Here is a 16,213-nt window from a genome sequence, read left to right as displayed (position 1 = left end):
TGAGGCCCAGAAAATTATGTGTTCCAAAATGCTCAAGTACTTCTGTGATCAGCCAGGGTTAGAAACTTCTGGGCCCTTGCTACTTAAAGTCTAGTCCCATGAACAGCAGCATCACCATCACGTTTCTCTTGTGAGAAACGCAGAATCCCCGCCCCAGACCTGCTGAATCAGAAAATGCATCGTAAAGAGATTCCCACGTGATGTGGATGAACGTTAAAATGTGAGAAGCACTGGTCTGTCCTGCATCTATCTGTCCAGGCTCCTTCAATTCCCTTCAAAATTTGCAAAAGCAGGGGCGCCTGAGTGGCTCAGTTGGTTAAGCATCTGCCTTCTGCTCAGGCCATGACCTCAGGGTCCTGGGATCAAGCCCCGCATCAGGCTCTCTGCTCAGAGGGAAGTCTGCTTCTCCCTCTCCCTCTGTACACGCGCATTTCCTCTCTCAAATAAATAACATCTTTAAAATTTGCAAAAACAGTGCCTGTTCTGTCTAGCACAACCAAAACAAAATGAACTGATGAACTGGAATGAAATTTGATCATATAACCAAGTACAAAAAAAGTGTAGCAAAATAAAACATTAAAAAATTAAAAGAAATTTGTAATATTTATCAAGGTCTGATAAAGAATATCACTAATATGTGAAACTCTTACTAACTCATGAAAACACACACACACACAAATAGGCAAAGGAAATAAAAATATATTCACATAGTGCAGATCCAACTAAACAGAGCAATAAGAGATTTGCAAATCAAATGTTACACCAATTTCTATACCAATTAAAAAATAAAGATTTTAAGAATTTTTTTTTTTAAAGATTTTATTTATTTGACAGAGATAGAGACAGCCAGCGAGAGAGGGAACACAAGCAGGGGGGAGTGGGAGAGGAAGAAGCAGGCTCATAGCAGAAGAGCCTGATGTGGGGCTCGATCCCATAACGCCGGGATCACGCCCTGAGCCGAAGGCAGACGCTTAACCGCTGTGCCACCCAGGCGCCCCAAAAAATAAAGATTTTATAAATATGAATTATTTTGTTGATAATCAGGGAAAATCAATAAAGACATTTAAAATGGAAAAAAACATATATATACGATTATTCTAGAAAGACCCAAATATTAACAGGAGTTCTAAGTAGTGAAATTATGCTTTATTCTATTCACTTATGTGAACTTCCTAGTTTTTCAGCAATGAACCTGTATTCTTTGTAATAGAAAACAACAAAAAAGTTTCTATTTCCCACTTTGACCTTATCTGAAATTTAACAGCTCTGACGCTTAGTCTCTCTTGGATTTTCACAAGTCCACACATAACACTTGGCCTTTTCACCAATCACAGTCTTAAAGGCATGTCCTTTCAATCCTCCTTGAGTACTGGAGCCCCAAATAAACAGAGCCCTTCTACCTTACTCTGCAGCCTGGCAGTTCTCAAACTCCAGTGGGCACAGCAATCTCCTGTAGGAAGCTGGCTGCAGGCGCAGACCCCCAGGTCCTACTCTCGGAGATCAGCCCTGTGCGTCTATGGAGAGGATGTGGAACCAGGTGGTCCCCAAATTCCCTATGGGAGTGAGGGTAAGTGCAGAAAAAGGGAAGTCTTGATTGGTGTAGAAATTGGGTGAACTGAGGGTCTTAGATGTTGACAGGGGGCCAGTGGTTTCTCTCTACCCACCCCCCCGCTATGTGCACGTGAAGGCTCGACCAGTGGTCGGTGCTTCTGCTCTTTAAAGAGGGCAACAGGTGGGCAGGGGAGGCAGGGGTAGGATATGACTTGATCCAACAGGTGAGCTGAAGTCCAGAGCAGCCCTGTGTCCTAGCCTCCCTGCCAGAACGCGCTCTGCTCTGGGAGAAAGCATTTGGAGCAGGTTCGCGGAGGTCCATCTGTCAGAGTTGCTGCTCGGCGCCCTGAGAAGGCAGCTCCTCCCACTCTGGCAGAGATGCTGCACGGCTGCCACGAGGGGCCCGAGGACTTGGCCCAGTGCTGGCAGGGCCCATGGTGGGTAGGGCCGAGGCAGAGGCAGTAAGGCGCGGGGTAGGGTAGGGATCCAGAGCAGAGCTTCCCCTCCCCCACCTCTTGGGTACCCCTTGGTTCCACTGTTTCCCCGGGGACTTAAATAAACCAGCAGAGGAGCCAGAGACAGCGCTCCCGTCTGCTTCACCCCCTGAACATGAAAGGGGAGAAGGCGCACAGACCACCAGCCAGATGAGAACTGCTCACTGCGGCTGCGAACACAACCTGGTGACAAGCTGAGCCAGACGCGAGCCGACCCTTCCAGTGATTGGGAAGTGGGTCACAGCCCACCTCTAACCGGCATTTCTTTTTCACACACGAGCCAAGCTGATCCCTCCCCCCACCTTCTTTTTAGGGAGAGCAAGAGGCAGGAATCTGGCCCCTGCTTAACAGCAGCAGGGGTTCCCACGTCTCCCAGGGAAGGGGGGGGTCCCTTGTTCATGGGTCTCAGCAGATGCAGCCTTCCTAGCCAGGCAGACAGCTCCATCTCCATCTCCATCTAGCTCTTGGGGCAGCAGAGACGGGGAGCCTGCAGTTATGGGGTGAAGGGCAGGGGGAGGACAGAGGGGTTTGCACTGGACAGCTCCATTGAGAACTAGTGCCTCCCATTCCCCAATTACAAGTTTAAAATGCAGGGCGCCTGGGTGGCTCAGTCGATTAAGCAACAAATCCTTGATCTCAGCTCAGGTCTTGATCTCAGGGTCATGAGTTCAAGCCATGAGTTGGGCTCCACGCTGGGCATGGAGCCTACTTAGAAAATAAATAAATAAAAATAAAATGCAAACACAGCGGGGAGAATTAGCACATTGATAGGCTCTTCCTAGAAGACGCTTGTGGGAGTCTTAGACTCTGGAGAAGGCAGGGCAACGAACAAAGATGCTACCTCAAGAAAGGAGACCGGGCACACAGAAGGGGAAGCCAGTTTCACCAGTGGCCTCTGTAAGCTCTATTTCCAGCCTCCATGAACCCTCGTCCCCAAAGAGCAGCGGCAGGGAAGCTTGTGTTTTAGGCTTCCTTCAGGTGTCTGGGAACTGAGAAGGCAACTCTCCCTACTAGTTAGTACTAATGAGAGTTAATGACAAGTGGGCTGTTAGTCCCCAGGTAATTACAAGGTGTGGGCTCACAGGGCTCCTCCCTGATGTCTGCCTGTGGGAAAACAGCCCAGGACCTTCTTTCTATGGTGGGGATGAGGCAGGTGCCCCACGTCTGTTAGCTGGCTCACAGCCTCCAGGCTCGCAGCCAGGCCTGCTTTAGATTCTGCTCCTCAGACTGGCCTAGGCTGTCACACTTTGAGGAGGTGAAGCTCATTGTCTCTCTCATCAATTTGATTCTACAGCATTTATTAAAAGGATTTACTGCATGCCAGGCCTTGTGCCAGCTACTGGGAAACAGCGTGGAGTAAGCGAAGCAAGCACCTGACCAGAGGACCTCATACCAGGCCCTAAGTACTGCCGCGGAAGCACAGACTTCATGCACGGGCTGAGGGAAGGAGGGGAGCTGGGACCCACAAAGCCGGAGCGTTAGAGACCGCAGCACAGTGCACGGACAAGACCCAGAGCGTTTCTAACACACCTGCAGGAACAGGTTACAAAGTGTAACACAGGGGCCCCCGGCTGGCGCAGAGGAGCATATGACTCCTGATCTTGGGGGTTGTGAGTTCGAGCCCCATGCTGGGTGTCAAGATTACTTAAGTAAATAAAACTTTTTAAAAAGTGTAACAGAAGGGGCGCCTGGGTGGCACAGCGGTTGGGCGTCTGCCTTCGGCTCGGGGCGTGGTCCCGGCGTTGTGGGTTCGTGCCCCACGTCGGGCTCCTCTGCTGTGGGCCTGCTTCTTCCTCTCCCACTCCCCCTGCTTGTGTTCCCTCTCTCGCTGGCTGTCTCTATCTCCGTCGGGTGAATAAATAAAATCTTAAAAAAAAATAAAAATAAAAAAAAAATAAAAAGTGTAACAGAAAAAGATCCCCTTCACTGCAGTAATAACAAGACCTACAACATCTTAGAAATGAACCTAATGAGAAGTAAGAGCCAAAACTTTAAAATTCTAGTGGACACACAAAGACGACTAGAATAGATGGACAGATATACTTCCCATTCCCTGGATAGGAAGACTCATTGTAAAGCTCTCTGTTCTCCCCCAAATAATCTATAAATTCCATGTGATTCCAACTGAAAAATCAAAACATTTTTCACAGAATTTGACAAGTTGTTTATAAGCTTATTTGGAAAAGGAAATATAAAAGAAAAGCCAAAAAAAAAAAAAGTGGAAAAAATGAGTTTTGGGTTTTTTTTAACCCAACTGTTATATAAAAACTGCTGTACTTAAAACAATAAAATACTGGGGTGCCTGGTGGCTCAGTCAGTTAAGTGGCTGCCTTCAGCTCAGGTCATGATCCCAGGGTCCTGGGACTGAGCCCCGTGTAAGGCTCCCTGCAGTCTGCTTCTCCCTCTGCCCCTCCCCCCAGCTCACGCTCACTCTCACTCTCTAATAAATAAAATCTTTAAAAAAAACCACAAGCAATAAAATACTGACAGAATCAGACAAATAATTCAATGGAACTGGAGGCTCTGGAATGCCCATGAATGTATATTCCTAAAATGCTTAAGGTAGAATTATAAACCATTTGGTTAACTATAAATAGTCAATAAACAGACTGGAAATAATAGGCTTTCTATCTGGGAAAAATTAAATCCCTATCAAATCATATACAAAAATAAATCCTGAACAAATTGCCAAAAAGTATATGCACAAATATGTCAATTACCACATCATTTATAATTACAGAAAATTGGAACCAGACATGTCCATCAATGGGAATCAGTTTAATTACAATAAACCTACAACATGCCAGACTCTACAGCCTTTAAAAGCCTAAGATAGATGTGCTGACATGGAAAGATACCCTCCACATATTAGTGAGCAAATAAAAGAATGCCGAACATGAAGGAGAGTACAAACACATGGCTGCAGGACAAGCAGTACGTTCACATACTCATTTTAAAGTCTGCAAAGATACGTATAAATTGGTGATAGAGGTTACACCAGGATGGGGAAGAAACAGCAATTTTCAGTTTCTAATTTTTCTAATTTATATACTTTTATATTTTTTTGAGTTTGTGAAGTAGCTAAGTATTATTTTTATTTTTATTTAAATTTAAATTTTTACGTGAGTCCAAAAATGTATTTCCCATTTGGGGAAAAAAAAAAAAAAAGAAAGAAGAAGTATATTGCTAGTGGTTTCTAGGTTGAACTCATAATTCACCCTCTCTCTGTCCCTGGCCTCTACTGCTCTCCATGGAGTTAAGGTAAAGAGTAAGAAAATCTATCCCCCAATGTGCTGCACCCTCTCCCGCCAGTGTGACCCCTTGACCAAATCATCTCTCTGCTGACTTCAACAAGTTCAGGCTGGGGTACAGAGTGCTCTCCACCACGCCAGACTCTGCCGGACCTGGAGAGGGGAGACTGTGCCTTCCTCGTTGGGATTACTGTTGCCCTATACCCTGAGCTCTGGGGGAATAAAAAAATGGATTTTCAGTGGAGCACTGGAGACGGTCCCCCAGAGATGCTCACACCGTTCTTCCTGAGGCTATGAATCCCCCCCCCCTTACCCTACAGTCTGTCCATCCTAGCACACTCTTCATAGCCTCAGGGATCCAACTGGGCCTTATCTTCCAGAAGTGCACCAAAGAAACAGAGCAAGACTTGAACCTGCAGCCTTGACCAGCTCAGCTAGGCCATGAGCTCTGGGTCAAAATTTTATTTTCCTCCCCGTACCCCCCACCCCTTCACTGTCCTTAGCTTCTAGCTTCATTTTCTTTGCTGCTAATGCATGAGGCTTTTCTCAATGCTACTAAAACGTCTATATGGACCTAGGATATGCTCTGGTCCTAGGCAATAAATTCCAAACTGATTTTGTTTAGGTTCAAAAAAATTTTTCCCCCACAGGTCTGGCTGCTAAGCTGATAAGCTATTACTAGGTCCCTACCCCACAGCTTGGAGACAAAGCCCCTAAAAGTAATCAAGCACGGACTCTGGCCCTGATGTTGTTCCACAGCCAGTAATTCTCCCTTGCTGCATCAGGATTTAGTATTCTCACATTGGGTGTACCATCAGCATTTCCCCAAGAGCACTAGCAGACATGAAATAGCAAAACCCGCAAAAGAGGCCACAGCAGAACTTAGAGAAAAAGTCATATTTTTAAATGTGTCTGTGATTAAAAAAAAAAGTAGAAAAAGAAAAAATAGAATGTCTTATAGATCCAATGCAGAATCTAGAAAAAGCACATGCCAAATAAACCTAAGGAAAAGAAGACAATAAAGACTAAAGCAGAAATTCATGCTTTAGAAAACAGAAAGCTGGGGCGCCTGGCTGGCTCAGTCAGTAGAGCATATGACTCTTGATCTCAGGGTCGTGGGTTCAAGCCCCACGTCGGGCACGGAGCCTATTTAAAAAAAAAAAAAAAGAGAGAGAGAGAAAAAAGAAAACAGAAAGCACAACTGACAAATCTATGTGCTTTTAAGTATATAAAAAAAGAAATTAATGTACGATGTTAGAAATTAAGAAAGTGAAAAGAAATCACAGCTACTGAGGGAACTGAAGGGCAAGAACTATATACCCATGATGCTATTAAATTTGAAAAGAGATCACTTTCATAGAAAACACAAAGTAAATGTTTTGTAACAATAGCCACGGAAATTATAGGTCAATCTCCTTCACAAAAATAAATGCAAAACTCCCATGCTGATAAATCAAACAGCATGCTAAAAAAAAAAAATACCCCATCACCAAGTGTAACAGTCAAGGAATGTAAAGATAGTGCAATATTAAGAAATGCATTAACATAATTCATCCTATCAACAGGCAAAGGAGAAATAGTTCACCTTCAAACCATGTTAAATAGATGTGACAAAATGAAGCATCCACTACTAATAGGGAAAAACTTAATAAAATGGAGCAAGAGGAGAATTCCCTAACATGACATAAAGACCTCAAACAATCAGCAATATCATGCTTATGGGTAAAACACTAGAGACATTCATTCAGAGTGAAAAGGGGGGAAAAAATCACGAAAGAGAACAATGGCCTCTGCTCACTAAATATTTGCCAAATGAATTTAACATGGAAGGACAGTCCTAGGAGAGAGGCGGTGGTCTACTGACAAAGGGGATCGGCTCGAAGTCAGCTCCGCCTCCTGGAGAAACATCAGTCCTTAGACACACTACAGGACCGAATCTCAGTTTTCTTATCTGAAAGGTGGGGCTACTACCCCCGGCCTCAAAGTTGTCCAGAACCACGAAAACTTGGCCCCACGCATCACACACATGGTAAGTGCCCAATCAACACTGTAGCCAGTAACACATAGGGTAAAGCGGCTGGAACACAGCAGCAGGACTCCGTTTTTATCAACAACAGAAAATTAGTAGTTCACGCTGGAGCAACCTGAGGTTAGGGGCACTGACCCCCATGCAGTTGAAAATCTGCCTATGGCTGCGGACTCCCCAAAAAGTGAACTACTAATAGCCTCCTGCTGATAGGAAGCCTTGCCGATAACATATACAGCTGATGACCCCATCTTTGATATGTTAATATGTATGATCTGTTGTATTCTTGTAAGAAAGCTGAGAAAACGTTATTAAGAAAATCATAAGGAAAACACATTGACGGTACCATACTGTATTTACCGGGGGAAAAAAATCTACGTATAAGTGGACCCACACAGTTCAAACCCATGTTGCTCAAGGGTCAGCTGTGTGCAAAGAGTCCAATCTGGAGAACACTAGTGAACAGTGGTTAACTGGGTTGTGAAATTATGAGCAAATTCCTCCCCTTCTGTCTATTTCTATTTTCTAATTTTTCCAAAGAACATGTATTATCCGCAAAATACAAAAAAAGACTAAAAAGCCAAAAAATGGTAACAGAGTTCTGGATTTAGCCAAGATCGAGGGCTGGCAAGGCTCCAGGCGGAGGCAGCGGAGGAACCACAGGTGAGGGGCGCTGGTTACCGAAGGGAGGGGCCCCGTGTCCTCTCGCAGTGGCACCCACTCGGTTTCAGGCACACCCACGCCAGCGCGCAGCCGAGCTCCTGGCGGAGGACGAGCTGAAGCCGTCCGGGCCCAAAGCCAGCACACAGTGCTGTACTATTGTGTATCCTGACCTGACTTTGGGCAAATGACACAGAAATCCTGGATGATGGGAATGGGGTGAGTGCGCTCGTTCCCTGAGCCAGGGGCTCGTTATGCAGGTGTGTGGACTCTGTGGAAACTCACCCAGCCACACACAGTATGTACCCTTTTGTGTGTATGCTGTGTGTCAATAAAAAAATTTTTTTAATAATTAAAAACTCACAGGAGAACACTCAGTTTCTGTCCTCGGCCACAGAGCTTCCCTCTTAAAGTCTGGTTTTGATAAATATGAACTCATAGACCAGTTTCATGGAACAGAACATTCAATCCGGTATTTTGCCTGACAGGTCTCGCTGTCTTCATTTTTCCAGACTCTTTATTGATTACTAGTAAAATTATCAATGGATAAGAAAACAATTCTGGGGCACTCAGGGGGACACAGGAAAGCCCAACCGGAAGAAGGGCAGTGGCATTCACAGCCCCGAGCACACATCTGAATCACCTGAGGAGTCCTGAAAAATGCTGGCACCCAGGCTCTACTCCAGACTCATTACAACAGCCTCTCAGGGGCTGGGGCCCAGGCCCCGATATTTTCTTTTTTAAAAGCTCCCCAGATGATTCTAGTATGCGGTGGCACAGAGACCCACTGAACTAGCAGAACCGGAGGGACTGGCCCCCGGGCGCTCTCTCAAGCAAGCTTAAGCATGGTCCTGCTTGTCCTGGTGGAGGCTGTGGGGGTGGGAGCAAGAGTTTAGGGCCCCCTCCCAGGTCTTCCTCCATGTCCTACGACCCCCAGACCTCAGGAAGAGACCCGGGGGGACCCGTGCCCCTACATGAAGGAGGCAGCCTCCAGAAGGGTGGGAGAGGAGTTTCCCAAGAGTTGGACAGAGAACCCTGGGTTCTGGCTCCCAGCCAAGTGTTTAGAGTGCTCTGGACCACTTGCCAGTACAGCCCCAAGACATGTACCACTCCAACCACACAACCCCAGAGCTAAGCCCTAACTACTACCCAGGGTCCAAATGACACCACTGGGAACCCACAGCTGGAAAACAGGAAACCGAGGAAAAATAATAGTGAGAAAAAAGGCCACAGGGCAGAGGTCAGCATATAGCTCAACCATCACATAGGACCTGCCTCAAGGACAAGTGGCAGGGCCAGTGAGGAAGGGCTGCCACACGGACCACCTGCCCAGAGTTTCCAACACTCATCTCTGGGACCCCTATACCACACTCATCTTGCATCCACTCTACCTTAATGGGTGAGAGGAACCCACAGGTCTGACGCAAGCAGATGGCTATCATGGCCCAGCAGACCCACAGCAACTTATAAGCTCCTAGATAACTGACATAAGCAGTCCCTGGCCTATACCCCACAAAGCAGTACCCTCAAAGGCCCCCTCTGTTCAGTCTACAACTTACGGCTGAGCTCAAAGCACAAGGAGTGACAGTGGGGATGGGCTGAGGCCACGAACAGTGTTCTAGGATGGAGAACACAGCAGGAGAAGAGAAAGGGATGTATTGCACCAGGAAAAACAGAATGGGCATCTCTGGGGTACAGCCTCCCCCACTCCACTGAAAATCCATCTGTGTGCTCCCCCCACCCCCCCACAGCTCCGGGTGTAGGGCAACAATGATCCCACTTGGGAAGGCAGCCTCCCCTCTCTGGGTCCAGCAGAGCCTGGGGGTCAGAGGGTGCTCCCTGTACCCAGCTTGAATTTGTTCAAGCCAGCAGAGAAATGATTTGGCCCAGGGGACATGGACCTTGGCCCACACTCAAGGGAAAAGGTGGTGCAGAGAGAATCTGTCTGGAGATGCAGATGGGACTCTCATTCCAGAACCCTCCCAGGGTCTCTGCCCCTGCCCTAGTTACTGGTTTCCCTAGTTCCTCCACCTTAGGCAGAGTAGCCAGCAGGAATCAGGGATGGAAACTTCCTAAGGTATAGGATGGTGGATGGGCAGAAACCGCTCCTTCGGTAACCTCCATCAGTGTAGCGGGGCTGGGGACCAAGGCCCACAGGCTAAAAGAGCAGACTCAGGGGGAGGAGAACACTGAGGGGGAGGGGACGTGGGTGCCTGCTGCAGAAGAGGCAAAGTGGGAAAGCTCAGTCAACAGGGCAGGGAGTTTAGGAGCTCACTGTCAGGGACAAGTTGCAAACCCTTTCAATGTCTTTGTTTCCCTGGCAAACCCCAAGAGGTTAGGATTACATGTGAAAAATGCCTGGAGGCGGGGTTGAGAAATCCAATTACTTAAGCACCAAGGGCACAAGAGTTCCAGGCCACAGAGGTAACCAGGATTTGCTCAGACCGTAATCTTACTGTCCTTGGGATGTTTGTCTCTTAAGGAATATTTCTGCCGCAGGACAGTGTTACCTATAACTTAGCCCCTGCCCCACTCTCCTCTAGGATGAGGCAGTTGGGGTAGTAGGAAATTGGCATTTTTATTTTTTTGTCTAGTCCTTAGCATCCTAAATGAAAAGACCAAAGATCCTCAGCAGAAAAAAACTACAAGCTTTGCAGAGTGTGCATGGGGGAAAGCGGGATAAAGTAGGAAGGAAATGTCCAAACTTCAGCAATCAAAAATACCAGGATGCCTGTCCTTACAGAAACCGGAACAGTTTGTGATCAGCCCCTAGACAAAAAGAGCTAGACCTCTGGGTGACTGAGAGCCGCCAAATGGAAAAAAACTCAAAAGTTAAGGTGCCCTGCCTGAGGCAATGGGGCTCTAGTGTCTTGCAGGGTCCAAGTCTGCTCTGGTATCTGCAGGAGACCTCGCCTCTCCTTAACTGTTCTCTTCCTTTAAAGCACACGGTATACACACACACACGCACACACACGCACACGCACACACTCCTGCCCCTTCAGGGGGTGCCACAGGTTCTGACAGCTCTCCATCAGAATCTGAGACTCTCAGAGAAGAAAGGGCAAATAGGAGGCATCCTGATCTACAGAAGCTGAGAGGGAGGGAAATCTTTCGAGGTACTTGGAAAGAATCTCTGGGATAGTAAGATCTCTACTCTTGAAGTGTCCTCCAGATGGACAGTATAGAAGGGAGGGGAAGTCAAAACAGAGACCCTCTGCTCTCCCAGAAGCAAAGTTCAGGAGGAAAGCAGTTCAAGATACGGCCCGTGAACTGTTGATCACCAGTCCACTACAACTTCTGAAGCCGCCACAGCTATCTGCACCTGCCACAACAAGCCAGAGCTTGTCTGCCGGACACGCCTCATCCTGCGGCTCAGACCGGTCTGGATGGTGCTGAGCTCCCAAGGTGAGCCATGCCTGGCACAAGCCGCAAACTCCCTGTGCAAACAAAGTAGGACTATGTTTCCATCTACAACATTTTGGGAATGAAGAAAAAAAGAAAACTGGCACTTTACCACATAAAAACTAACTTTGGGTAACCCGTTCATTTCACAAAGAAAACTAAGTCAAGGAACATTAAGCGTCCCCACGCCCAACGCACGGGAGCAGAGTGGGGAACAGAGGGGAGAAGAAACCAGGCAATTGCACTTCCCAGCTTTCTCCTTTCGGCGGTGTTCTCCATGGGAACCCTGAGGCAGGAAGGGCTGCAGGACCCACACATTCCCACTGAGTAGAAGGCAATTCAGGATTCAAGGTGGAACGCCCAGGCACAGTATATCCGTCCCGCTTTACCTGAATCTCAAACACAGCACGTCTATAACCAACACTTTCCTTTCAAAACGAAGCTTTCTTCCCAACTATTTCATTCCTGACCCCACTACCCTAATCTGTAAGCACAGGACACCCGAAACACTGACTTGACCAAAACAAGGCTGGCATGTGGATTCTTCCTGCAAAGTCCCTTGAGGTCCACTGAGCCAGTGATGAAAGCAAACATAAAGACCCAGAAGCTAGGCACAGCCGGGGGTGAAGGGTCTGGTCTGCCACATGCAAGTTCACAGCCCCAAGCAGACATCAACAGCCTTCCACGCATAAAAACCAAAACTTGCCAGTGCGGGTTTCCCACTCCCAGTTAGGATTTTTGGTAATTTAGTCAGTGTCTCTTGTTTCCAGGGGTACTGTGAAGAACAAATAAGGACTTATTTTTCAGGATCTAGGACTGTACCTGGAACATGGTAAATGCTCATAAATGTTGAAAGACAAAGGGATGGGGGAAGAAAGGGAGGATCACAGTCCCGGGGAGCGTGATAATCAATAGATTTTCGCTGTCTGAGCCATCCCGGTCCCCTATTTGTCCCAGGGCTTCCTAAACTCACCCCCAAGGAAGCCACCTCCTTCTCAGAAGCTGCACACATGCTGGGGACAAGGGGGAGTCCTCAGCTGACTGCCAGATGCGCGAGTGTGAGAGGAAATGAGGCCAAAAGCCCAAGAGGTCAGGGTGGGAAAGAGAGCCGGGAGACCCGGAAGCCGCGCCAAACCAGAGCCCCTCCCCATGCTCCCTGCCCCCACCCCCAGCAAGCCAAACCCCTAGCTACAGCCTCAGGGGTGTGGGAGGGGACTTGGCAGTACCACAAAGGCCATTTCTAGCAGCTGGAGGGAGCCTGGAGCCCAGGCCCCTCCTCAGCAAACCCAGCAAGCGGGCCACTGGAGCCCTCGCTGTGATCTCTGGGGGCAGCTCCCAGGCCCCTGCACTGTGGCAGGCAGGAAGTTTCTCCCTTCGGCTCTCGCTCACACATTATCCTGCACTGTCCTCTCAATGGTTCCAAAGTGACCGGGGACTCTAACTGCAGTCCTTACCACTAACGGCGGGGAAGCCCTCTCTCTCCGTTTCCAAACGCAACTCTGTGTGGCTCCCTTCTGCTCCAGCCTGACACACTCAACTGCGTCCTTATCTCCCCAAGTTTACTGATGCTTGAAAACTTACCTCAGAGAAAAAGAGTTTCTGCTAGACCCTCACAGAGGGCTGGAGAGTAGGAAGAGCAGGCAAGCAAGAACTAGGAGGAGTCAGCCACGGTGTGGGGATCACAGATCCTCGACAAAGGGGCATTTCTGCAGTGGTCCAAAGGAGAGATAGGAGGCAGAGATCCCGGGCACAGTCCCAAAATAGTTTCCAGACATCCTCAGCCAGTCAAGGATTCCAATGGGGCAGAGCGTGGGAGCAGCGTGGGAGCCCGAAAGCAGGGGTGGCCTGGAGCTCTCGGCACTGGGCACTCACTCCCGTCCAGGCTGCCAAGAAGGAGGCGGTGGCAACAGTGTGTGCTATGGCATGTTCCTTGGGATATCATGGGTAGACACACAACACACTAGCCAGTAACATGACAAATCGCGTTTATCGAGCTCAGCTCTGTGCCTGTGCTAGGCATTACGCAAACCCTACACCGCGCCTGAAACTCCGGCCGGACTCCGCACAGGGCAGACAAGCACATTCCCCCTGCCTGCTGCGCGCCACTCCCCCATGAGGTTTACCCATCTTGCACCCATCCTGTGGGAACACAGACTGTGACGAGTGACGCCCCCTTGTCCCGTGTCCCAGAGTCTTGGCCTGATCTCAGAATGAGCTCATGCACCAGACACATCTTCGTACACCACGACCTGCTGAGGGAAGAGTATCTGGTAACACTGCCTCACCAGGGATGTGGGACACGGCACTCAACTGGCCACATAAGAAAACTCCATGTGAGGGAAAGGTGGCACCGGGAATGGGGCGCAAGCGGGGGAGGGGGGGTTGGAGGCTCAGACCTGCGGGCTTGTTGGCAATGCCCAAGCCGGGCCAAGAGGAGGCTATGATTCTCAGACAGACAACTCAACAATAAAAACAAGCACAGACACAATCTCAGAACTTCAAAAACGCAGCCAACTCAGGCCCTACTCCGAGAAGGGGGAAGGAGGAAGGCGTGTTTGGAAGGTTTCCTCTACTTTTTCAAGGAGCCTCTGCTGCATGCCCACAGCACCAAAGGTTGAGCTATTAGGCTGAGAGCTTCCAGCAGCACTGCAGGGCCAGCAGAACGCAGGCAGGGAGAAACGGAGAACACACTCAGAAAGAGCTGAAGAGCAGCCATCGCTAGGCAGGAGGGGGGTGCTCTGGGGAGTAAACAAACCTGCCAGCAGTCCTTCCTCCAGCAGAGAGGGAAGCTCTGGCTGACAAGGCCGGAGACACAGTGGGGGAGGGCGCTGCCTCCTCCCTGAGCCCATCTGTCCTCATCCCCTTGTCCTGTTCTCCCCAGGGTGGGGGGCAGAACAGGTGCACTGCATGATCTCCGTGCCCACAGCCCTCAACAGCACACACAGTGATTACAGCTCCCCCAGTCAGCAGTGGGAGGCCAGGAAAGGAAGTGGAGGTGGAACCGGGGGTTCTGCTCTGGAGAAGTGAGCGAGTGAGCTCACAGCTCTCTCCCCTCCCCACCCACAGCACCGCCAGTATCAACCACCCTCTGCTTGCCTCAGGGGCCGCCCACTACTCCCAGCCTCACCAGGGTATGCCCAGCTCCCCAGGGGAGCTAATGCCACCTGGCTCTCCTTCTTCCCCCAGAACAGGGCTTCAGAAGCAAAATTCATGTCCTCCCCCAAGCACTTCCTTGCCTCAAGTTCCTTGGGAGGAGGCCAGGGAACCACCCTGGCTCCTGATCCACCCGGCAGCCACCTCACCCAGGAGCCCCCATCCCACGTGGGGAAGCAGAGCCCCTCCCTACCGGCGTCCCCACCCAGGCAGTGAGGCGGCAGGGTGCTACTGCCAGCACCTCCACAGAGCTTCCCACAGCTTTCCCAGGACGCGGGAGGAGGATTTCCAGGGACCAAAGTCTAAGAGCGTCTGGGGACTTGAGCAGCTCGCCCACCTGCTACCCAAGCAACCTGATTCCCACAGCTCCCCAAAGGCTCCAAGGGCTAAAGGGGAAAGTAGGGCTGAGGCAGGGGCAGGGACAGGCTCCCTCCCCCAACCTGCCCCTGCCCTGTAGTGTCCACACTCCTTTCCCAGCCTCTCTGCTCTTGACTTGAGAGGCAGCCACATGAAGCTGCCTCCCTGCTCTGTTTTCTCCACCCTGGGCCAGCAGAGGATACTGCTGAGTAATCCCAAACACTCAGCGGGTCCCCAGCCCTGAAAAGAGAGGCAAAGCCCAAGGAAACCTACCGATCCTGGTCCTTGCCAACACGAGAAGAACATCTGCATTCCCTAGTAATGGCAGATACCCCACCAGGTTCTGTGCTGCCCTGCCCCAAATACCCCAGTCCCGGCCCTCAGACGATCACAGTGCCCCCTTCTCTGCTTCCCACGCACCTGGTAACATTCCCTTCCCAGTCCCCCAGACACCAAGCTGCACAGAGTAACAACAGCCGCCCGCCGGATTCCCAGTCATGATGTTGCATCAGCCCCCACCCTACCCAAAATATCCTCACCCCCACCACCTCCTCTCCTTTTTTTTTTTTTTTTTTTTTTTTTTTTTTTTTTTTTTCACCCCCCCCCCCTCCCGGCGCCCCGGGATTTCTGCAGGTTGGATACAAACCAACAGCGCCAGGGACATTCTCTAGAGATTTCCAGAGGCAAGGGTGGGGAGTGGGTTACATGTCTTAAAAAAAAAAAAAAAACCAGTTCAACAAACCCAATCCCAACTGCACCCAAACCATCCAGCTGAGAAAGCAAAAAGAATCCAAACAAAACCCACACAGGCCTGAGAATTCATTGGTCGCCCACACCCCCGCCACCCCTCCCCCTCAGCTGCTGCTACACACACAGTGGGAGATTAAGGGATCACCAGAGGAGACCCTTTATTTTTATCCAATCCAGTCAAACACTTCCCCCACCACCACACACGCGCACACACATGCGCGCGCGCACACGCGCACACACACAAGGTACCTTGACAGCAGCCCCTTGTCCCCACGGCCCGGCTCCTTCACCAGCCTTTATTTCCACCTGCAAAAGAAGCCAGAGAGACTGATGAGCCAGGCAGACGCCAGGAAAGAAGCAAAGTCCTGCTGCTGCACACCCCCAGCACCACTGCAGGGGCAGGAGGAGAACGGGAGGGAGGGGGCCTCGGAAAGAAAGGATAACAGGGACCATCTTCCTGCTCCAGCTGCCGCCCAGACTCTTGGTGGATGGGCTCATTCGCCTTCCTGTGTTTTTGTTTTCATTTCTCCTTTTTCCACCCTCCCGAGATCCAGGAGGGCACTGCCCCT

General features: G+C 49.7%; 1 protein-coding gene and 1 non-coding gene across 4 annotated transcripts in view; one reads left to right on the top strand and one right to left on the bottom strand.

Moving 5' to 3' along the window:
• Positions 1-16,213, bottom strand: part of TET3 (tet methylcytosine dioxygenase 3) — a 100,723-nt gene that overhangs the window by 67,501 nt on the left and 17,009 nt on the right. For all 3 annotated transcript variants that reach the window (XM_019802023.2, XM_034659375.1, XM_034659376.1), the window contains one exon: positions 15,894-15,950. In XM_019802023.2, the coding sequence (XP_019657582.2) occupies positions 15,894-15,950 (57 nt within the window). The remainder of the gene's footprint in view (positions 1-15,893; positions 15,951-16,213) is intronic.
• On the top strand, positions 6,364-6,436 carry TRNAK-CUU. Its single transcript has one exon. It is a non-coding gene; the product is annotated as a tRNA-Lys (tRNA).

The sequence above is a fragment of the Ailuropoda melanoleuca genome, chromosome 4, assembly GCF_002007445.2.
Source record: "Ailuropoda melanoleuca isolate Jingjing chromosome 4, ASM200744v2, whole genome shotgun sequence".
Lineage (NCBI taxonomy): Eukaryota > Metazoa > Chordata > Mammalia > Carnivora > Ursidae > Ailuropoda > Ailuropoda melanoleuca.
This window is presented reverse-complemented; position numbering and strand designations above follow the sequence as displayed.